This window comes from Pelobates fuscus, chromosome 2 (genome assembly GCF_036172605.1).
Source record: "Pelobates fuscus isolate aPelFus1 chromosome 2, aPelFus1.pri, whole genome shotgun sequence".
In the NCBI taxonomy this organism is placed as follows: Eukaryota; Metazoa; Chordata; class Amphibia; order Anura; family Pelobatidae; genus Pelobates; species Pelobates fuscus.
In genome coordinates, this window is record NC_086318.1 from 413,370,526 (window position 1) to 413,394,798 (window position 24,273).

Here is a 24,273-nt window from a genome sequence, read left to right on the forward strand (position 1 = left end):
AATCTTTGATTCAAACTAACACCAAATTGGTCAAAATTCTGCCAAATTTAGATTCTGATCGATACGAATCTCGAAGTCTGTAAATATCTGTGTATACGAAGAATTTGCAGCCATAATCTTCTTTCTCAAAAGTTCATGTTTTATAACAAGGAATTAAAATATCATAAAAATACTAAACTATTTCACTCTAGATTTGAGAGACAAATGTTACAAAATGTCCATGAAACTTATTCCTCCATTTTCTCCCTGCATATTCTGAGTTAGTCTGTGGAGGGCACTAGCTCCTAAGGAATTCAAGAATACAAAGGCGAAAGCTTGAAGAAAATCATGCAACATTTTTGAAACGGAGAATACAAGCAAATCATGTAAACATATGAACCTTTTCCTTTAAATAATACAAATTTATACCAATGCATTCTTTTGAAGTAGATCTATATTGTACGTTTTCCAGCTTTTTTCCTTTTTGTCTTGTCTTGTCTTCTTGTCATTGTTTTCACCAGGATAATTAACCATACAAGGGCATTGGGGATGATTCAGATTCGCCAGATTGCAGTTACCGTAGGTCAATCTGGCAATGCAGCAGTTAAAGTTCTGCGGTTGATCAGATGGTCGCAGACCTCGGCTGGATGGAAGTGGCAGCCTTTCTCGTTTCTGGTTGGTGTTCTTAGGCCTTGTGATACCTGTAAGACGAGCCATCAGCCTGCAGGGAGAACTGCAGCTGCGTCCATGCACGACATTGTGTGCTTTGTGCTTGCGTACTCTTGTATGACAATGTCTAACCTAGCTAATGCTGCAAACAAACTGAAGTCGGTAGATTATGAAGTTTTTGGCCGTGTACAGGGTAGGTGAGATTTTTACGTAAATCTATTTTAAAATGTCGGGACATAACTCATATCATCACACTGAGCAAATCAGGAAAAGTCTGCCAATTTCTAAAGATAGATACAAAGTACTTAGATGTCCAAATGTAGCAAGGGTGAAGAAGAGCAATGATCCCAGGACAGACGATCTTAATATTTAATTCAGAAATCTTCATTTATAGAGTGCTATTAATCTCGTGCCTTTTCTTTAATTATATTTTGCTAATGTCACATCCTTGGTTTGAAAGACGGAGATGCAATGCGAACACTGACTTTCGGCTCCACAGACAGCAGTGGGACTTTAGTATAAAACCGGAGTGGATCAAGAACCAAATCATTGGAAATATACTTCATTGGGCACCATGTGATCAATGCACTCAGAGCATGCGCTAATTAATGAACACTGATCTGTGTGCATCCTAAAATCATGATGGCACATCACAATAATGAGATAGTGGACCCCACACCAGTAGAAAGTTCTAGATGGAGTATGGGTCTCCTGGAAATTATATCATCTCGTGAAATTATGGACAGCAAGGAGGATAGGCAGATGCACAAATCACATCACTTTATATATATATATATATATACTTGATGCAAAACTAGATGCTTGCTTGAGGACATTAATAATAACATTTTAAATAATTGGAATTTTTTATAGGAATGATACGTTGAGATTTGTTTCTCTTTTTATTATTTAACAATAAAGTCAATGGTGCTCATATAGTTAATCATGGAATTGATTTCAGTTCTATTGCAAAATTTGTTTTCTCTTGGCTTGTTAGCCAACTGAGCCAGCAGATGGATTTTGTATGACTTAATTTTAAAATATGGTAAGCATAATGGGGGTGTATGAGTGTCTGCTTAACTTATTTTTGAGAACTAAACAGCCATACTTCTAAACAGTCATACTTCTAAACAGTCATACTTCGCAACATATAGGCTGTGTATGTGGTGATAACACTATCTTAAAGATGTAGACCAAGCACCATAATACTTGCAGACTGCTATAGTGGTTATGGGACCAAGAGTCCATAGGCACTGTCCACAGTGAGAAGTCAAACAGTTTTTGATCGGTTTGACGCTTACATGGGTTCTTCAAACACCCACAATCCTTCCAGTTGTCTGTGATATCACTATAGCTAGAGGGGCACTGTAGTGTCAGTAACACAAACGTGTATTTGTGACACTATAGTTCTAAAACCACCGTTTAGTTGGTCGGCTCCCCTTACCTCGAGTTAGAAAGGTTAGTTATTTAAATTTTTTAAGCGCCGCACGGGTTCCTCGCCTTTGGCCCTGCCTTACCCACCTCCTTGGCTGGCATCATCATAATTGATCATCTCAGCCAATCATAATGCTTTCCCATAGGAAAGGAGGAGCCACATGCCACTTTGGCCAATCAGCATTATTCTGAGGGCACAGTAAAAGAATAAATGGACAAGGCCGTAACTGACATTGGCACCTGGGTGTCATCAACGTTATTGGTGGTACCCCTCCAATAAAAAGAACCCATCAGCATACGTTTCCCTTCATCATCTCTTTAAAATGGCAAGTAGTGATGTCCCGAACGGTTCGCTGGCGAATAGTTCCTGGCGAACATCGCGTGTTCGCGTTCGCCACGGACGGCGAACATATGCGATGATCGGTCCGCCCCCTATTCGTCGTCATTGAGTAAACTTTGACCCTGTACCTCACAGACAGCAGACACATTCCAGCCAATCAGCAGCAGACCCTCCCAGACCCTCCCACCTCCTAGACAGCATACAATTTAGATTAATTCTGAAGCTGCATTCTTTTTTTTTTTTTGTGTTTGTGTTTATTATACATTATCCTCCATAGCCAGTAACCTGTGTTTATTATACATTATCCCCCCATAGCCAGTAACCTGTGTTTATTATACATTATCCCTCCCATAGCTAGTAACCTGTGTTTATTATACATTATCCCCCATAGCCAGTAACCTGTGTTTATTATACATTATCCCCCCATAGCCAGTAACCTGTGCTTATTATACATTATCCCCCCACAACCAGTAACCTGTGTTTATTATACATTATCCCCCCCCACAACCAGTAACCTGTGTTTATTATACATTATCCCCCCATAGCCAGTAACCTGTGTTTATTATACATTATCCTCCCCATAGCCAGTAACCTGTTTTTATTATACATTATCCCCCCATAGCCAGTAAGCTGTGTTTATTATACATTATCCTCCCATAGCCAGTAACCTGTGTTTATTGTACATTATCCCCCCATAGCCAGTAACCTGTGTTTATTATACATTATCCCCCTGTGTTTATTATACACTATCCCTCCCATAGCCAGTAACCTGTGTTTTTATACATTATCCCCCCATAGCCAGTAACCTGTGTTTATTATACATTATCCCCCATAGCCAGTAACATGTGTTTATTATACATTATCCGCCATAGCCAGTAACCTGTATTTATTATACATTATCCCTCCCATAGCCAGTAACCTGTGTTTATTATACATTATCCGCCATAGCCAGTAACCTGTGTTTATTATACATTATCCTCCCATAGCCAGTAACCTGTGTTTATTATACATTATCCTCCCCATAGCCAGTAACCTGTGTTTATTATACATTATCCCTCCCATAGCTAGTAACCTGTGTTTATTATACATTATCCCCCATAGCCAGTAACCTGTGTTTATTATACATCATCCCCCCATAGCCAGTAACCTGTGCTTATTATACATTATCCCCCCACAACCAGTAACCTGTGTTTATTATACATTATCCCCCCCCACAACCAGTAACCTGTGTTTATTATACATTATCCCCCCATAGCCAGTAACCTGTGTTTATTATACATTATCCTCCCCATAGCCAGTAACCTGTTTTTATTATACATTATCCCCCCATAGCCAGTAAGCTGTGTTTATTATACATTATCCTCCCATAGCCAGTAACCTGTGTTTATTGTACATTATCCCCCCATAGCCAGTAACCTGTGTTTATTATACATTATCCCCCTGTGTTTATTATACACTATCCCTCCCATAGCCAGTAACCTGTGTTTTTATACATTATCCCCCCATAGCCAGTAACCTGTGTTTATTATACATTATCCCCCCATAGCCAGTAACATGTGTTTATTATACATTATCCGCCATAGCCAGTAACCTGTGTTTATTATACATTATCCCTCCCATAGCCAGTAACCTGTGTTTATTATACATTATCCGCCATAGCCAGTAACCTGTGTTTATTATACATTATCCTCCCATAGCCAGTAACCTGTGTTTATTATACATTATCCTCCCCATAGCCAGTAACCTGTGTTTATTATACATTATCCTCCCATAGCCAGTAACCTGTGTTTATTATACATTATCCTCCAAAAGCCAGTAACCTGTGTTAATTATACATTATCCTCCCATAGCCAGTAACCTGTGTTTATTATACATTATCCCCCCATAGCTAGTAACCTGTGCTTATTATACATTATCTCCCCATAGCAGTAACCTGTGTTTATTATACATTATCCCCCCACAACCAGTAGCCTGTGTTTATTATACATTATCCCCCCACAGCCAGTAACCTGTGTTTATTATACATTATACTCCCATAACCAGTAACCTGTGTTTATTATACATTATCCCTCCCAGAGCCAGTAACCTGTGTTTATTATACATTATCCCCCATAGCCAGTAACCTGTGTTTATTATACATTATCCCCCTATAGCCAGTAACCTGTGTTTATTATACATTATCCTCCCATAGCCAGTAACCTGTGTTTATTATACATTATCCTCCCCATAGCCAGCAACCTGTGTTTTTTATACATTAGCCTCCCATAGCCAGTAACCTGTGTTTATTATACATTATCCCCCCCACAACCAGTAACCTGTGTTTATTATACATTATCTCCCCCCATAGCCATTAACCTGTGCTTATTATACCTTATCTCCCCCATAGCCAGTAACATGTGTTTATTACACATTATCCTCCCACAACCAGTAACCTGTGTTTATTATACATTATCCCCCCACAACCAGTAACCTGTGTTTATTATACAGTACCCCCCCCCCCCCCCCCCATAGCCAGTAACCTGTGTTTATTATACATTATCCCCCCTATAGCCAGTAACCTGTGTTTATTATACATTATCCCCCATAGTCATTTATCGTTGGACCTAGGCAGCATGATGTCTTAGGCCGGCCCAGAGAGTGAGTGAGTGAGTGAGTGAATAATATAATATATATGTTCAGAAACATATTAGTAATATATGTAAATCGGGTTCATGCAAAGAGGGTGAAAAGGTATTAAAGAAAAACACACTTATTGCATCAAATTTACAAAGCCAAACTTTTAAAAGCTTTCCTCATTTCTTTCTCGGGATGAGGAATATATCGGTTGTAGACTGAGGATTTCCATCTGCCAAATCTTTTAATAATATGCACTGGAGTGTCAGTGTTGAAGGAGACCGAAGCTGCCCCTATTCTAAATGAAAGTCCCGAGACATGGATACAACCCAATCTTAGGAGTAGTGTTCTGATGTAGAAGATGAATTTAGCCGTAGTCAGAGGGATTCAGTGAGAGTAGTGGTGAAATGTGTGTGGCATGACTGAGTGTGGGTGAGTAAGAGTCAAGTATTTTAACTGGGCACTAGTTCTAGGTGGGATAAAGTGGTATAGCGGATGGATGAGTAGTTTGGTTTGTTTTAGAGGTTTGTAGAGAAAGTATATAGTGATCATGATTTTTAGCGATATCCAATATTTTTAAGGTGGTCTCAAACAAACATAAAATGCTATATAAAATTTGTGGGAATATCGAATAGTCGTGTACAGTAAATCAGAGAGGGCTCAGAATATCGAACCATCGATCGGTAACCTGGATGAAGTAGGGCTCTATCTGTTTTATTAAATACGTGGTAATATGCTTTTAATGGGATAGGACGTTAGGAAAGGTGTGTGATTGGGATAAGTGGTTGTGGCTGTATTTACCTTATCCTGGGACCGACCTGGCTCCTAAGCTTGAGCCGCGCGTGGCTGGATCACTCCTGCCTCCACACGAGCCGCATGCGGCTTGATCTCCTCTTCTGACTTAGCCGCGTGCACTGACCGCAGTGATCGGTCACGTGGCCCGCATGGCACTAGGAGCACGGCTCGAGTCACTAGCTCGCTCTTAAAGGGGCAGTGGGAGCCAAAAGTTGATTCAGGCTCCCATTGGCCCACGTCATTCCAGCACACCCACACACAAACGTTTTGGGGGCACAATAGCTTGCATTTAAAAAAAAAACAAAACTTTTTTGACTGTAATATAGTAGCAGTCAGTTTCCTTCACAAGTGTGCGTTTCAGGGCCTGCCAGGGCACAGTGTCACACCAGTGCAACTCATATTTGGTGTAACAGTAGTGTACATTAAAAAAAAACTAGAAATTTGACTGTGAAATAATAGCAGTCAGTTTCCTTCACACGTGTGCGTTTCAGGGCCTGCCAGGGCACAGTGTCACACCAGTGCAACTCATATCTGGTGTAACAGTAGTGTACATTTAAAAAAAAAAAAATACAGGGGGCTTGTTGTCACCTTTCGGGGACCCTTGGAGTTGTACGTGGCTGGGTGGAGGAAGAGACCTTCAATGACATCAGTGAGGACAAGGAACGGGACATGGCTAGCTTGGTATCCAACCTTGTGCAAATGGGGAGCTTGTGGTTGTGCAAATGGACTGTTTGCGGTTGTTTGCGGTGCGTTAAACGGGAAGTTAGGTCTGTCACTGTGAAGCGGGCGTAACCCTTACACTACCTGATCGATACAACATCATACCTGATGTTTTAAAGCATGTTATTCCAAACAATTTAGGAATGTTAGGTGATTTATGCCCTTTATGGATTAAAACCAGACTCTGCATCAACTATGTAATTTTCCATGGGAGTTTTGCCATGGATCCCCCTCCGGCATGCCACAGTCCAGGTGTTAATCCCGTTGAAACAACTTTTCCATCACTATTGTGGCCAGAAAGAGTCCCTGTGGGTTTTAAAATTCGCCTGCCTATTGAAGTCTATGGCGGTTCGCCAAGTTCGCCCGTTCACGAACATTTGCGGTTGTTCGCGCTCGCCGTTCGCGAACGGAAAATGTTATGTTCGCGACATCACTAATGGCAAGTGATATTTTTGCAATGCTATAATGGACCCTGTATGTGCACTCTGAGATAACAGGTACTGCAGTTGCATCCATATACTTTATAACCACGAGGCAATTTGTTCATTCATGAAAAACATGAATAAAGCTGATGGAAGTTAGTGGAAATGGCACTATCACTACCGTCCGCTTGACTTGTAGTTGCGTGTCTGATTTTAAGAAATTAAACTACATATCGCAATAAACTCTCTTTCTGTGCAGGATTTATATAATAAGAACAGAATTCACATTGAGAGCATTGGGAAGACAAGGATTGGCTCAGAGAATACAGCCGTTTATTCTTCACAGATAATGTAACAGATTACTTTCTATATCGCATAGTGGTGGAAACAAAGGGTTGGAATGTTTTTAGATGTCCCATTTAAAGGGGTAGTATAATTTTGTCAGCAAAGTGTTTGCCAGGGATGTATTTTATGTAAAACCAATTCGTTATTCTGCCTATCAGAGCTAATAAAGCTATGGGGCGTAGTGAACACTGGACCTGTGAAAACTCTGATTTAATGTAGAGAGACAATAGGCCAGGAGGGAGCAGTTACAGGAAATGAAATCATCCCAAAGTTAATCATGTTCCCATAATCATTGCATGTGTCTATCTAAAAAAATGTATTACTATCCATTAAGTGAAAAGGAACTCATCGCCAGATCCCTAAATCTTGTTTTGTCAGCATCCACAGCAAATAGGCCAAATGTTACAATCTGACGCTACACACTGCTTTATGCAACTTCTCTTTTTTATTGATTGGTTTGCTGTTTACATGTTCTTTACTGTTGAGCACTTACACATAATTAAAACATTGAGAAATATAGCTGATAGCTGAAATAGACAGTTCCTTGTCAATATGAGTGCATATTGTTGATTTATACCTGGAGTTGATATTACAATGGTACCTTTGTTTACAAATTAAATGCGTTCTTCGGGACGTTTTATATTGCGAAAAATGTGTAAACCGAAACGTAGTTTCCCATAGGAATGCATTGAAAACCAATTAATCCATTCTGGAGGTCAGAAAAAAGTCAAAATGAGCTGGCATGAAAACCAACCCACAATGCAGAACACACAATAAAATGCATGCAAATAACAAAGCTCAGCTCCCTACCTTACCACTGCTTGAGAAATGCACCCAAAAAGTCCCAAAACCACTGCAAAAAAATTCTAGAATGGCTCCAAAACTCGATGCAAAAGCCGCTCCAACACCTCCACACTCGACGCCACGTGCTACCCACAGACTCCAGCATGCACAGGGTTGGCGCTATAAACCTCCCAGGTGCAATGCATCCTGGGAAAACTTGCATTGTATTGCGAAAATAATTTGTAAACCGAGTCATTGTTTTCAATGGATTTTCATTTGTAAACCGAAAATTATGTTAACCAAGGCGTTTGTAAACCGAGGTCCCACTGTACTTGTGTTTGTTTCTTAGCATATTGTATACACCTCTCTTGCAAATACAAATTAAACGTTTACGATGATATCTTCTAATTTATTATTTTGTGCTTTTTTTGTACAGGAGTTTGCTTCAGAATGGTAAGAACATTCATTTGGATTTTTTTTTTATTAAGATATTCTGTAGAGAAAAAAAGAAACACAGAACCTTTTAATAATGTGGATGTGATTAATGCTTTGTGCAGAAATGTACATCTATCTGATTTTAATTTTTTTTTTTTTATTAAAGAAACGTGATTATTTACTAAAGTAAGAACTCAAAGTGAATTATGGTTATAATAGCCAAACTAGAAATAAATCAGCTATACTTTCCATTCAGCTACTTTGGCTTTGAACTTGAAATTCACATGGAATTCACTTTAAATTCCAAGTCTAGTTAATAACCATGTAATAAATCAAAGTGAATCTCAAATTTAAGGTCAATAAATCTGAACCAGACAAATTCGCTAAGTCCGCTATGCTGTCAGTCTGTCTATTTTGGCCTTTAATTCCCAGATTTTACTAGTAACATGACGTAAAGTCATGATTTTATTAAAGACACGGAGGCGAGTATTATGCATATCTCTTTCTTTATTTCCTCAGCAGCAAAGATAGAGGAATATAAATATTATCAAAAAAATGAAAGAAAAAACTGTATAGGCATAACAGGTAGCCAATCACATAACAGAGGAAGTAGCTATATAAGTCCTGTGTCTCCCACAATCCCCCTCTTTCTTGCGAAACCGAAGACCAGGTAAGATAAACGATGTCCCACTTGATCCAAACAGGAAACGGGAAACAAAACGATAACTTCAAGCTAAAACAAAAAAGACTTACCAAACATAACCGTGAGGAATTCTACATGAAATAAGATTCTGAAATAGAAAAAAACATATAAGATTAGAAACCAATATAAAACTGTCAAATCATCTAAGCATGATAAAATTACACGAAACAAAAACATGATCTCAATACAGACATAATTGACAACATACCTGTATAGCATCGAAGCATCTCTAATCCCAAATCCACACCGGGAGGGTGGGAGGGAATAATACTCGCCTCTGTGTCTTTAATAAAATCATGACTTTACGTCATGTTACTAGTAAAATCTGGGAATTTTATTAAAGACACGGAGGCTCCTATTATGCAAGTTCAAAGCTGTGCTATCACTTGAGATGCGACGTGTTCAATTGGTCTGAAATAGAAGTCTCTGAAGGTCGATTCTCGGGACCAGTCCGCTGCGCGCATGATGTCTTCCAGACGGCAACCAACTGTGGATGCCTTCGAGGCCATAGCACCTCGTACAGAATGAGGCGTAAAGACAGACGTGTCTATACCCGCTAGGGATAAAAGCCAACGAATCCAACGCGCTAGCGTCGGTGTCGACACCGGGCGATGCGGAGCCCTAAACGAAATGAATAGAGGATGGCGGTCAGATGAACGCAACGGTCGCGTAGCCTCTAGATAGGCCTTCAAACAATCCACCGGACAGAGTGCCGGACATAACGAGAATCTAGGATATACGAAGGACTTGGACGCCGACTTAGTTCTCCTAGATATGTTGAAAGTAACGCCTTCAGGAGTAAACACAAAGGCACCCCAATCAAGGGCCCTAACATCGGAGACTCTCTTACAAGAGACCAGGCAAAACAGCATAACCATCTTGGAGGATAGTTGTTTAAGAGTCAAGTCCTGGTTAGGGTACCACTCCGACAGAAACCGCAACATAATGTTGACATCCCAAAACGCCGAAAACCGCGACCTAGGTGGACGAACGAAGCGAATACCCTTGAGAAGACGGCATACAAAAGGATGTTTGCCGACGGGTAAACCTTCCAAACCTCCGTGACCGGCAGATATGGCCGAGCGAAAAACATTGACAGTCCTGTACGCCTTGCCTGAGTCGAACAGGGCTGTGAGAAACCCCAGGATCAAATGGAGAGGGGCAGATACGGGATCCACTGCCCGTTCCATGCACCAATCAGACCAAGACTTCCATGCTGCTCGGTAAGCTGATCGTGTGCCCGGAGCCCAGGCGCTATCGAGGAGCAAGAGAGTTGACTGTGGAACGTCAGGGACAAGCCAGCGTCCCCTGAAAGGAACCATGCTACTAGGGGCAACTGGTGCTGGAGCACCAATTCGTGCGAGTTCCCATCCGGATCCAGAAGGAGGTTCTGGAAGTTCGGCAACAGACGAGGGAAGTCTATGGACAACTCCATCAAACGAGGGAACCATGGACGGGATCTCCACAGAGGGGTGATCAGAGCTAGACAACAGTCGTGACGAACCAGCTTCGAGATCGTACGAGCGATCATGTTGAATGGAGGAAAGGCATACAGGTGGCCCGGAGGCCATTCTTGAAGAAAGGCATCTGTCGCCACAGCCGCCGGGTCCGGTCTCCAACTGTAGAACTTCGGCAACTGAGTGTTCAGTCGAGAGGCGAACAGGTCCATCTCGAACCGTCCCCACAGCCTGGTTAGGCCTTGGAAGACCAAGGCGTGCAATCGCCAGTCTCCCGAGTCTCTCAAGTGCCTGGAGTTCCAATCCGCACCGGAATTGTCCAGACCCGGAATATGTTCCGCCGTCACCGAGACGTTGTTGAGAAGGCAGAATTGCCAAAAGTCTTTCGCCAGTAGAGCCAACATCTTGGACTTGGTGCCGCCCAGGTGATTTATGTACCGGACCGCCGATACGTTGTCCAATTTGAGGAGAACACAACAGTTCGCCCTTCCAGGGGTAAGGCTGCGAATCGCAAAGGCTCCCGCTAGAAGTTCTAGGCAGTTGATGTGTAACGACTTTTCTGCGTCGGACCATCTGCTCCCCATGGAAATGTCGCCACAACGAGCCCCCCAGCCGTGCAAGCTGGCATCTGATTCTATGATCACGTCCGGAACGGAACCGAAAATCGCCCGTCCGTTCCAGGCTTCCATGTGTGCCAACCACCATACCAGCTCGTCTCTGGATTCCTCGTCCAGACAAATTCGGGATTCGTACGATCGACCCGAACGTAGGTGTGACCCCTTGAGCCGTTGGAGAGCCCGGTAGTGCAAAGGGCCTGGGAATATCGCCTGAATGGAGGAGGCCAGCAGACCGATGATCCTTGCCAGCTGCCGGACCGACAAGTCCGAAGCACGAAGAGCTCGACGAAGCTCCTTCTGGATGGCCTTTATCTTGGACTCCGGCAAGTACAGGAACTGCCGTACGGAATCCACCTGGAACCCCAAAAACTCCATAGACTGGGCAGGGTTCAGGACCGACTTGTCCCAGTTGATCAGAAAACCTAGGTTCTGTAAGAGATTGACTGTCCAGTTCAAATGCAACCTCAGGCGTTGCAACGATTGGGACATGATTAGGATGTCGTCCAGGTAAATAATCAGTCGAACCCCTCGGGTACGGAGGAACGACACCACCGGCTTCATTACCTTGGTGAAACACCAAGGGGCCGAGGAGAGACCGAACGGCAGGCATGTAAAACGCCAACGCCGTCCGTGCCAGGTGAAGTGCAAGTAGTCTCTGGACTCTACTGCTATTGGAACCGTGAAGTATGCATCCTTCAGGTCCAATTTGGCCATCCAATCCGACAGTCTCAGAAGGTCTCTGAGACAATGAATGCCTTCCATCTGGAAATGCTGGTAGCGCAGGAAGGCGTTGAGAGGGCGAAGATTTATCACTGGGCGGACACCGCCCCCTTTCTTGGGTACAAGGAAGAGATTGCTCGTAAAGCCTGGAGTGGCGAACGGCAATTCATCGATGGCGCCCTTCGAGAACATCTCCGCGACTTCCGCGGAGATCATCGCGTCCTGCTCCTGTGGGAGAGACAATTCCCTGGGGGTATACGTTTGAACAGGCAGGGAGACAAAATCTAGCTGGTAACCCTTTACGCAATGTAGAACCCAAGCATCTGAGGTTATAACTGCCCACCTTGGGGAGAATAAGGCCAGCCTCCCCGCCACCCGAACCTGATCGAGAAGGGAAGAAGGGGTACTCACCATAAGGGCGTCTGCCCGAGGACCCACCACGGGGGTATCTGGAGCCCCAGGATCTCCCTCTAGCCGGGAAGAAGGGAGGCGTTTTCGGATCCTGGAACCCTCGAGAGGGGAAAAAGGAACCTCTGGTGGCACGGAATGAGCCTCGGAAACCACGGCCGGGTGGACGGTTCCTGCTACGCCCGGCCCCACCGAAAACCTTGGGCGCGAAGACGCGCTTCATATTCGCCTGCGCCTTGTCGATAGCTGTAAAGGTTTTAACATAGGACCCCATGTCCTTCACAAAGGATGTGCCGAACAACATCCCTTCATCGGCTGAGTCAGGCTCAGCTACGGACATAGCCGCCAGCTTAGGGTCTATTTTCAAAAGAATAGCCTTGCGTCTCTCGGAGGACATAGCCGTGTTGGCATTCCCCACAAGGCAGATAGCTCGCTGGACCCACCCGATGGCCACATCTACATCCAGAACTGAGTCACCATTACGAGCGGCCTCAAGAAGCTCGTACAGCTTGGATAGGGGGCCCAGCGTATCTAGAATTTTATCTTGGCACCCTTTCAGGGAGTGATCAAGACCCTTTTTAGGCTTCCACCCAGACTTATTTAGAAATTGGGCAATTTGAGGGTCAACTTCTGGGGTCTTACAGGCAGCGCCAGGGAGGGAAGGTCGTGGGCATTCGGCACGCAATTTATTGCGGCCTTCCTTGGACAGAGGCGTGCGTATTCTCTTAGCCACATACTGGGCGATATGGTCCGGAGGGACCCATTCAGCAGACCGCGGGTGACGCAGGTCGTCCGGGTCAAACAGGGGGTTACCCTGTGGGTCTAAAAGCCCTTTATTATTATCCCCAGCGGGCTCTGGCACTTTTCCTCGGGGGGCGGCAGAGGACCCAGAAGGGGTTACACCCGTAAGGGGTTGATCCTCGCCTGACTCGTCCTCCACATAGGAGTCATATTCCATAATATCGGAATCATCCTCCACACTCCGGTCGGTATCCGACCCATCATCCAGGGCTCTAGCCCGTTTCCACAATCTAGCCTTTTTAGCCCGGCCAGGGGCTCTTGTGCGCGTGGGGTGCGCGCTATCTGCGACCGCCAGAGGCGTGTCAATCATGGCAGGCAAAGCCTGCATCGAGGAGTGGGAGCCGATATGACGAGACTTTGCCTTCGCCTTACGGGCACCCGGCACAGTTTGGGCAGGGGAAGGGGACCCCACACCCAGGGGGTTAGGGGTAGCCATGGAAGGCAAAAACACAGAGTGAAGTGACTGGGTAAAGGAGGACGAGACAGCCCCCATAGCGGAGGCAATAGCCTTTTGAAGGGAGGAAGCCATAGTAGCTTCTAATAAGGCCTGGAGTTCCTGAGAGGCCATAGCACCCTCAGGATTATCTATAGGGAAATCCCCAGAGGGGTCAGTAGGCCCATCCTTACTATCCTGCATAATGAGGCACAATAGAAAAAACGGGCACTAATAGAAGCCAGGAATGAAAAACACTAGAAATGGGTTGATTAACCCAGTAGAACAGAAAAGCTAAACCTGATCGTTGGTGTAGCAGGGGGCCCGGAGAAAAGGACCGACCGCACGGCAGAACAGGGTGATGCGAATGACCGCCCAAAATGACATCACAAAACGAAATGCAATGAATAGGAGAGCTCAAGTAAAATACTTAGCTGTCTGAGGAAGCAGCAAAGAAAGAGGGGGATTGTGGGAGACACAGGACTTATATAGCTACTTCCTCTGTTATGTGATTGGCTACCTGTTATGCCTATACAGTTTTTTCTTTCATTTTTTTGATAATATTTATATTCCTCTATCTTTGCTGCTGAGGAAATAAAGAAAGAGATATGCATAATAGGAGCCTCCGTGTCTTTAATAAAATTTGTAATTAACTTTGAATTCTCACTTTATTGAATAACCCTGCATAACATTGCATAAATAACACTGCAGTACAAACATACGTATCTAAGAAGAATGGAATCATATACTCTGTTTCAAATGCCTACAAGGATTACTTAAAGGGACCCTATAGGCATCAAAACAACTATATCCCAATGAACCAGTTTCATTATCATTATAATGGTTTCATTTTCATTTAGATGCCAACTTGCTTTAGAAGTTTTTATCTCCTGTCTGTAAATTGAACTTTAATCACACATAGGAGGCTCCTCCGTGATCTAGAAGGCTCTGAGCAGAGCAGGAAATAAGAACTTTTTAATAAAGGAAGTATAAACATTAGATCTGTCTTTACAGGAAGTGTTTAGGATGGATGTGTAAGTCACATGCAGGGATCTGTGACTAGGGCTGTATAAACAAATATATAACACCTAAATGGCAGAAAATTGAGCAGTGAGATGATGATCTACACATCAAAACTGCTGAATTAAGCTGAAGTTGCTTTGGTGACTATAGTGTCACTTTAAAAAATAAAAAATTTTGACAAGACCAAAATTATGTGAAATTCCGAAAAATTACTTTAATCAAAAAAGAGCAAACAAGAATTAAGTTAAACTACTTAAACTAAAGTATTTCCTATTTTATCAAAATTTGTGTCTGTGACCCTCATTATCACCCTTTCTCCTCCCCCCTCCTCCCCCCTCCCCCCCTCCCAACACCACCACCATTACCTTACTTCATGTGCATTGGTGGGAAATCTGGCAGTGTGATATTTGCCTTAGAACATCCCATGTTGCGGGATTAAGAGAATGACTTCACTAATACAAAGTCTGTTTTGGCAGTGGAATTGTATTAACCATGGAAATTGCTAAAAGGACCATTACCATTTCAGTGATTTGATGTGGTTAATTATGGCGCTCAATCATGGAATCTGTATGGCCAACACTTCACCACTTGCAGTGATAGTGTCATCATTAGCAAGCTAGATTGTTAGCACAACCTGGTAGAAACTCTACGATGTTGGCAATGCCAATTTAGCTTCACTTTTGTTTTGTCAGAGGGCTGCAATGAATGGGCAGGGTACAGAGTCTCTATTAAATGGGCAGAGTACACAGTCTCTATTAAATGGGCAGGGTACAGAGTCTCTACCATGACATGGTCAGTTTATCTCTAAGTAAAATCACAGGAATGACATCACCTATTCGTGCCTATGCAATTCTGAGCCCATTCTTTCCAGTGGGAGACTATAGATTGGTTTAGGATCGCAGCCACTTCCTGGTTGAAGCAGTTATGGTAAAACGTGAGAAACCCTGCAAAAGTGATACATTCAGAAATAAATATTTATTTTATTATATCGGTCTGTTCTGAACCACTTGAAAGATAAAATGATATCTGCCTTAGTTATGGAATGTTTAAATTAACATCAGCAATAAGCAATGTTTAGATCTTTCATATAATGTTTATTCCTTGATTCTAAAGATGTTGGGATGCTCAGTAAATGTGTTCATGTTCAAATGTAATCGAAACAATCAGGTTGTTGTGTAATCAACCCACAAAGAACGCATTGTGACTGGACTGTTAACAAAATCCTGGCAGATAAAACCCATTAAATAAAATGGCAATGTCTCTGACGAAAACATCAAGAATTCAGTCTCAATTCTAATTTATGCAGGAAAATAGAAAAGAATACTGCTCAAAAAACAAATATTAATGCAAAAAATAATAAAATGTATCTTTTTATCTCTGGTTATACTTTGTGGTATAGATAACATTTACAGTGCACAATGCCGCATACCTCCCCCGAGAATAAATATCTCCATCAGTTTTCACATAATGCAAAAACTGATTATTCCATAAAAACTTGGGGGTTAGGGGGGAGTACATCTATGGTATTTTGTGTCCTGCGTCCAGTAATTAGTTTTAAAGTACCACTATAGTGCTAGGAAAACAAACTTGTTTTCCTGGCACTATAGTGCCCTGAGGGCGCTCCCGCCGGGCTCTAGAGGGTGGAAGGGGTTAAACTTACCTCTTTCTCCAGCGCCGGGCAGGGAGATCTCCTCCTCCTTCTCTTCGGCTGAATGTGCATGCACGGCAGGAGCCGCGCGCGCATTCAGCCAGTCCATAGGAAAGCATTCACAATGCTTTCCTATGGATGCTGGCGGGGAAATCTAATGTGTGGCAGCAGAAAATATGAATGCTTACTAATTAAAATAAAAGTGTGCATAACCTTGCACAGAATAAAAATATTATGAACCTTTAAAAGTAGAAATGTTTTGTTGATCTATATTATTTTATTGGCTATATTTTGTTTGTTTATTTATGTGTTTATGTAATACTCTTAAGATTCTGTCTTTATTTCAGTATACTGAAGATGAGGCTAGAAAACTCGGAGTGGTTGGATGGGTGAAAAACACAAGACAGGGGACAGTCCAAGGCCAGGTTCAGGGCCCTGAAGAGAAAGTGAATACCATGTAAGTTTCTTCATGTGATTTTTAAAAATCTAAAAGGATTTATTATTGTTTTACATATCTATGTAGTTTAATATCGGCTTTTTGACATGTTTAAACCAATGATCAGGTATTATTGCAACTGTAAACCTTAGCTGGACAAAGTAAACCAACTTTTTAAAGTTGGGTGGAATTATAATCCGAACCTTCTCCAGTCTTGGTGATTAGAAAAAAAAGATTGATCGATGAAATTTTTGCATAAGTCAGTTGCCAGTTGAAACGAAGGATCTTGGTTAGTGGAATTCCTTGTGTTCTAGAATGGATGCATCAGTTAGTTTGAATTATTTTACTGGAACTGAGCAGCCTAATAAGTTATTAATGGGTTCCTTTGTGCAGAGCTCGGTTGGTGCTAATTAGCACCAGTCGTCTAAACACTGCAAGATGCTGGCTCATACATTTCTTCTGAACAATCTAAAGAAATCATCTTGGCAGACAGCTTGGCTAAAAAATGCATTGTTACGAATGGATGAATACTTTGTGTCACGCACCGTATAGTTATTATCTAATGTTCTCTGGAATCGATGACTGCCAACCATACACAGTATGGATATCAAAACATACCAAAGAATAAGCACCATGTTGGAAGCAAAAACAAACTATGATTTATAAAAAGTGAGCAGAAGGCCTACTGCTATAGAAGTTTCCATAAATCAATATATTATTCATGAAAAGACTCATGTTGACATCAACCCATACAGTCATTTGCCCCAACATGTATCTCCCTAAGTACCTATAAGTTCAATAGTTTCTTAACGAGCCCCATGTCACTTTAAACATTTACTCTCACAGATTTACTAAAGTGTGTATTGTCTGTTATCCAACGTGAATTTAAAGCCGAACTGAAAATAATGCAAGCCAACTCAGAAAATGTTTTCAAGTCAGCTAATATGATCTCAAATTTGAAATTAATTTCATAACAATCAACACTTTATTGAATAGACCTATAAATATATAATTTCAAGAACTGACCAATATGCAACCACCAATGCGTTACGTTATTGCACTCTCTGTATCCGTTGGTCTGTTTTGCATCTGGTCTACAGACCAGACCTTCTTTCCAGACTTTGGTCCATGGTCGTTCTGCATTTCTACAGTAACATCTCTATTACAGACTGCGTTCCTTTCGTGTGTTTGCATCTTAATGTCAGCAGCTGTTGCCAGCTTTAGCTTTTTAAAACAATTCCTACATAGATATTAGGTCAGCCTGCAAGTTACAGCCTACACGACTGAAAATAATCAGCACTATGAAATGGATTATGTGTTATGAAACTGGCATTAAAATTTAAAGGCACCATGGAAGTACGAACAAAAATTATAATTTTTTGTAGCTTTAATTATTGTCTTTGTTAGAGTAGGACTTCTTAGCCCTGAATCTCTATAGGTAATGCATGATATTAGGGTTTTTTAATTTTACGTCAGGCGGCTGTTTTGTAACGCAGCCGGTTTTTAGAAAAAGAAAGACCAGATGAATAGAGCTCTGCCAGGCTACTTAGGAGTAGGGGTGGTGACCCTCAGGTAATTGTTGAGAGGGGGTGCTGGGGAAAAGAACGTTCTTATTTATTAGTTAGGTCGCATGCTGTGATCACATCGAATATCTGACTGTGCAGCATGGCCTTGCTGAGATCCCAGATATCTCAGTGAGAGCATGGGTAGAGAGAAGATAATATAGAGAGGTGGGCTATGTCATGACATAGCCCCGTCTCTCTCTTACTGTAGAGGTCATTGAGTTTTCCTTCAGATAAGCCCCAAGTGTTTCTGGAACCTAGCACCATCCCAGGTAACAGGGCTAGACCTGAATAGTTTCTGGGTTATTGACAGATTCGTAGTGCTATGGACATTATCTCTCACTTTTTTTTTTTGTAAATATTTATTTTTGCAGTGCATATTGAGATAACAAACAAGCACATGGTGCCCCAAAGGCAGTCCACCTGCACAATTCGAAACACAGGTTACAACGGGGTACATAGGAACGATGCACAATTTTATATATATATTAAGTTACCAGAGGATAGGTCGCGAGTTTATATATATAGTAAACATGCTATTCAAGGTAGGAGGTCTCGAGTCTAAATTTAGTAAACATGTTAATCAAATTAAGAGGTCACGAGTGTACACATAGAAAACATGCTATGCAAATTAAGAGGTCACGAGTGTATACGTATTAAACATGCTCTTCAAGTTAAGAGGTCACGGGTTTACACACAGAAAACATGCTATGCAAATTAAGAGGTCACGAGTGTATACGTATTAAACATGCTATTCAAATGAAGAGGTCACGAGGTTACACATAGAAAACATGCTGTGCAAATTGAGAGGTCACGGCAAATTAAGAGGTCACGAGTGTATACGTATTAAACATGCTGTTCAAAGTAGGAGGTCGCGGGTTTATGCATAGGAAACATTCTATTCAAGTTAGGTTGTAAAGACCTGACACTGGGTATTAATAGATCCAGTCATAGCAACTAGCAGAGGCAATAAACATAATAATACTAAAGAAATAACAAAGAAAATAAATGCAATCTACGATCACGCTGGTGAGGGATATATCTGGCTGATACCCTGGTAGCATTAGGTCATTTATGAGTCCGCTTGTGATGTTCAGCCTATGCCGCATAGAGGCCATGTAATGTGCTTAATAATAGTAATCTCACAAGATATTACGCTCTACAGAGTAAGAGAAGAGAACTTGGTAACACCATCAACAACTGAACAGTTCCTAGCCAAGCGTGACGGTAGTGAAACTGTCCATTAGTGGGGCTGGGTCAGCCTATACCGTTGCTGGGTAGCTCCTCCGTGCGCATCTGAGAGGGGAGAAAGATGGCCTCGGCAATTTGAAAGTTCCATAGGGGTGTGACTCGGTACGGGCCTGCGGTAGCCGTCTGCCAGCCCCAGGTTTCCGTGAAGGCCGTCACCTGTGTTCCACTGACTCGGTAGCTCAAAGAGGCCGGGTCTTCCCTTTTTTGGGCGCCTTGTGGGGCTCGGATGTTTCGCTGCTGCCAGCAGCGGTTGAGCCTCTGACGGTGTGGTCGGTGTCTTGGAGTCAGACTCCATGTGGTCTTCAGCCTGGGAAGGCAGAGTGGGCGGCCCCCAGGACCGCGTCCCTGTCGTTGTAGGTATAGCTTCGGGCCTTGAGGCGCATCTTTAGGCCTGGTAGAGACTCCGTTGCCTGAGTGAAGCGGTCTTAAATGTGTTTTGGGTTTCACACGTCTCCTCCGCCTCTTGTCGGATGGTGTCTCATAAGCCTTCCGGCTGATCAAGCTTGGAGCGGAGCGGGGAGGGTGCGGCGGGCCAGGTGGCGATTTCATGTTTCGCGGTGTGCTTTCGAGCTTCTCCCAAAAGGCTGTGAATAGCTTATCAAGGCGGACCTCCAGCGGCTCCAGTAGGTCCCATGTAGTGGGAGACCATGTGGAGTCCGCCATCTTGTCTGCAGCTGCACAGATTGGTCGTCGTTTGCGGGTTACCCCTTCGTCGCTTGGCAGCAGGTATTGAGTCGCTGGGACCGGGATAACCCCCGCCGGTCCATGGGGGGGGAACGTGGACCTAGGCTCTGTTTGTAAGCCGTCGCCGGCAACGGAGGAGCGGCCGCCTCCCCTATGCCAGCCGTGCTTGTAGGCCTCAGGTTACTTTGCCGGGTGTCCTGTCGTCGGTACCTGGTATTTGGCACCAACGCGTAGCCCTTGTCAGCAGCTTTCAGTTGGTGTCTCGTTTGATGGGTTTTGGAGTCGTTTAGTCTATCTCTCACTTTTTGATAATGTTCTAGAGCATGTATCCTAGATGGGACCCTATATGGAACCTTTGTTTCTTGTTTCTGGTTACATTACTTTGCTTGTCAATTACCTTTCTTCATTACATCCCCATTGCACAATTGTAAAGCAGTGCTCAATACATTTGGTGCTAAATAAATAATAATGATAATTAGAAGAAGAATATCCATTTACTGATACATGAAAATGGCTGCCGTGCTTTGAAATGCACTATGTTTGCAGATTATTTAGTAAGGTGAGAATTGAAGGTGATTTTTAAATGTACTGCCAAAGTAACTGAATTGAAACCCTAGATTAATTTTTCCAGTTCAGCAATTTTTTTATTCATTTATCTATTTTTTTGTGCAAGGGCATAGCAATTCAATGATAAATATGGAATTTAAGGATAGTAAAAAAGATTACATTGGTAATATCGCAGTATTCATACAGCTATGTATCTGCACATTTTATATTAGTAAAAGAAGTCTTGTTTACAGACATAATTCTAACATAAAGATCCATCCAGGAGGCCGCTAGACTGGTCATATAGGGAACTGATGTCCAGAGAAAATGAGGACTGAGAAAAAAAATAGTAAGATAAAAATCTTCCCTTGGAATGAAAAAAAAATAAAAAATAAATCTTAATCGCAGCTCAATAAACATGAGCGAAAGTAAAAAAAAAAAAAAAAACTAACAAGCGGTTACACCACATAGATGTAGATTTATTTGTGCAGTAGTGATTAATGGCAATATACCAATAAGAGGCCCAGATATCAGCTCAGCCTATACCCTCCAGTGGCAGAACACAGTCCTGCACCAAGGAAAAGCTTTTTAGGCCTAGTTGCCCAGGTGGAAGTAGGTGTGTGTCACGTCTAAACATTTGTTATGAAGGAACACAACTGCAGATTTCTTATAGTTTGAATATTTATTATAAAAAGTAAAAGGTATTGACTTTAAGTCCAATTACAGGTACTGTAGCTTTAATTAATAAACGATAACTGAAGTCCACAATTATAGGCACTGTAGCTTTAAGTAGTAAACGATAACTGAAGTCCACAATTACAGGCACTGTAGCTTTAAGTAGTAAACGATAACTGAAGTCCACAATTATAGGCACTGTAGCTTTAAGTAGTAAACGATAACTGAAGTCCACAATTATAGGCACAGTAGCTTTAAGTAATAAACGATAACTGAAGTCCACAATTACAGGCACTGTAGCTTTAAGTAGTAAACGGTAGTAATTAGCAGACACTGAATCAGAAAGAGTCTCTTAGTAGTATTAATGAATTAGGTGATAAGAAGTTACAATAGCTGTTCCATAGACTTTAACTGAAGCAAGACAGATGCAGCTAACTGAGATAAAGTATGAGTTGAAGTTAGCTGTAACGGGTTTGTTTTATCGAAGGACTTTGGAGACAGGAAATAACAGCTTTGAGATGCAACGCTTATCACAGAGGTTTTACTTAGCTTCCGGCACATAGAACACTGGTTCCCGAGATCCCCTCAGAGGCGGTTATCCTGGAAGGAGAGAGTTCAGCTTTAGTCGTGGATGAGGAGAGGTGAAGGGAACTTGAAGTCTTCCAGTCCGGTCCGGTAACAGAGGGCTTTCACAACGATGTTGTAGCCGGTTCGTGAGTACGGAACGTAGTTCAATAATCCAGCGTCGATCAGCTGGTGCGGTCGGATTAAATAGGGAGACCGTGTCATAAAGGAGTGTGGCTAAGCTCCGTGGAACCAGGAAGTAAGAGGATACCATAGTTAAGGCATGACAGTACCCCCTCCTTAATGAGCAACCTCTGGGTGCTATTGACTTGGTTTAGAAGGGTAACGCTTGTGAAAATTGGAAATCAATTTGTCAGCATGAACGACAGAGGAGTTTTCCCATGTATCTTCATCAATTCCATATCCTTTCCATCTGATGAGGTATTGTAAAGAGCCACGATGGATCCTTGAATCCAGTATACTTTGAATTTCGTATTCTTCTTCGCCCTGGACCAATATGGGATCAGGAGAAGTAGTGACATTTCTTTGGAAAGGGTCAGGATGATGAGGCTTCAGTAAGGACACATGAAAAACAGGATGTAGCTTCAAAGTAGGTGGAAGTTTCAATTTAACAACATTACGGTTGATAACCGATAGTATTGGAAAAGGACCAAGAAAAAGGGAACTTAACTTCTTTGATGGACGGTTTGTAGAGATGTTCTTTGAGGAAAGCCAGACAAGATCACCGATTTTATAAGAGGGTGAAGGTTGTCTTTTTGTATCAAAAACTTCTTTTGATTGGAGGAGGCCAATTCTAGATTTTCATGTAATTTCTTGAATAAAGAGGACATATGAGAGATTTGATTCGACTCGGAGAGATTAGATGAAGAAACTGTCTGAGCAGGAAATGAGGAAGGATGAAATCCATAATTGGATAGAAATGGAGTCATTTTGCTGCTGGTATGAAAAGAGTTATTGTATGCGAATTCTGCCATGGGTAACCATGTTATCCAATCGTCTTGTAAGTAAGAGCAATAACAGCGTAGATATTGTTCTAAGCATTGGTTGACTCTTTCAGTTTGTCCATCTGTTTGAGGATGATATGCAGATGATAGTTTACTTTGGACATGAAGAGTGGCACATAATGCATTCCAGAATTTGGAGGTAAATTGAGTTCCTCGGTCTGAAATGATATCGTCTGGCAGTCCATGAAGTTTAACTATGTTGTCAAGAAATATTTTTGAAAGTTCAGAGGATGAGGATAACTTCTTTAAAGGAATAAAATGAGACATTTTCGTGAAGCGGTCTACTACCACTAAAATGGTGGTATGATGATGAGAAGGAGGTAAGTCCACCATGAAGTCCATAGAAATGGATTGCCAAGGTCGTTCAGGAATCGGTAAATTCAATAATTGACCGAATGGTTGTTGATGGACATGTTTGGATCTTTGGCATACAGAACAAGATTTGACATAAGATTCAATAGTTTGGTCTTGACGAGGCCACCAATAGTATCTTTTAGACAATTCAAGGGTCTTTTTTATACCTGAATGACCTGCCAGAGGAGAATCATGAATAAATTCGAGTACTTTAATTCTGAAAGAGGGAGGTACGTAAATCCGGTCTTTAAAATAGTAGAGACCGTTTTTCTTGGATAATTTAATTGATTTAGGAAGTTCAAGAGCATCTTCACTGAGATCTTTAACCCCTTAAGGACACATGACATGTGTGACATGTCATGATTCCCTTTTATTCCAGAAGTTTGGTCCTTAAGGGGTTAATGTCGTCAATAAGAGAAGATAAGATTCCATCTTACTTGTCGAGCAGACAGTGTTTTATTGGAGTGAAGATATTCGAGATTTTTATGGTCAGTATATACGATTAAAGAGTTCTGAGCACCTTCAAGAAGGTGTCTCCAGGTTTCTAAAGCCACTTTAATACTTAATAATTCTTTTTCCCCTGTAGGATAATTCTTTTCGGCAGGAGATAATGATCGTGAGAAGAAGGCGACAGGATGAAGAGGTTCCTGAGGAGTTTTGTGTTGAGAAAGGACAGCTCCAATTGCAAATTCCGAAGCATCCGTTTCAAGGACATAAAGATATGAAGGATTTGGAAGTTGAAGAACAGGAGCTGTTGTAAACTTTCTCTTTAATTCATTGAAGGCAGTTTGAGCCTTCTCGTTCCAATTGAAGGGATGTTTTTTACTGTTA

The 24,273-nt window shown here is 42.2% G+C and overlaps 1 protein-coding gene across 2 annotated transcripts in view; it reads left to right on the forward strand.

The window, feature by feature from the left end:
- Positions 1–689: 689 nt before the first annotated feature.
- The window catches only part of ACYP2 (acylphosphatase 2), a 112,175-nt gene continuing 88,591 nt past the window's right edge, over positions 690–24,273 (forward strand). The window contains exons 1-3 of one of the 2 annotated variants that reach the window (XM_063441483.1): positions 690–841; positions 8,537–8,553; positions 16,693–16,802. In XM_063441483.1, the coding sequence (XP_063297553.1) occupies positions 727–841; positions 8,537–8,553; positions 16,693–16,802 (242 nt within the window). In that variant the 5' untranslated portion in view covers positions 690–726. Of the gene's footprint in view, positions 859–8,536; positions 8,554–16,692; positions 16,803–24,273 lie in introns of both variants that reach the window. The other variant, XR_010086563.1, reaches the window with a different exon arrangement.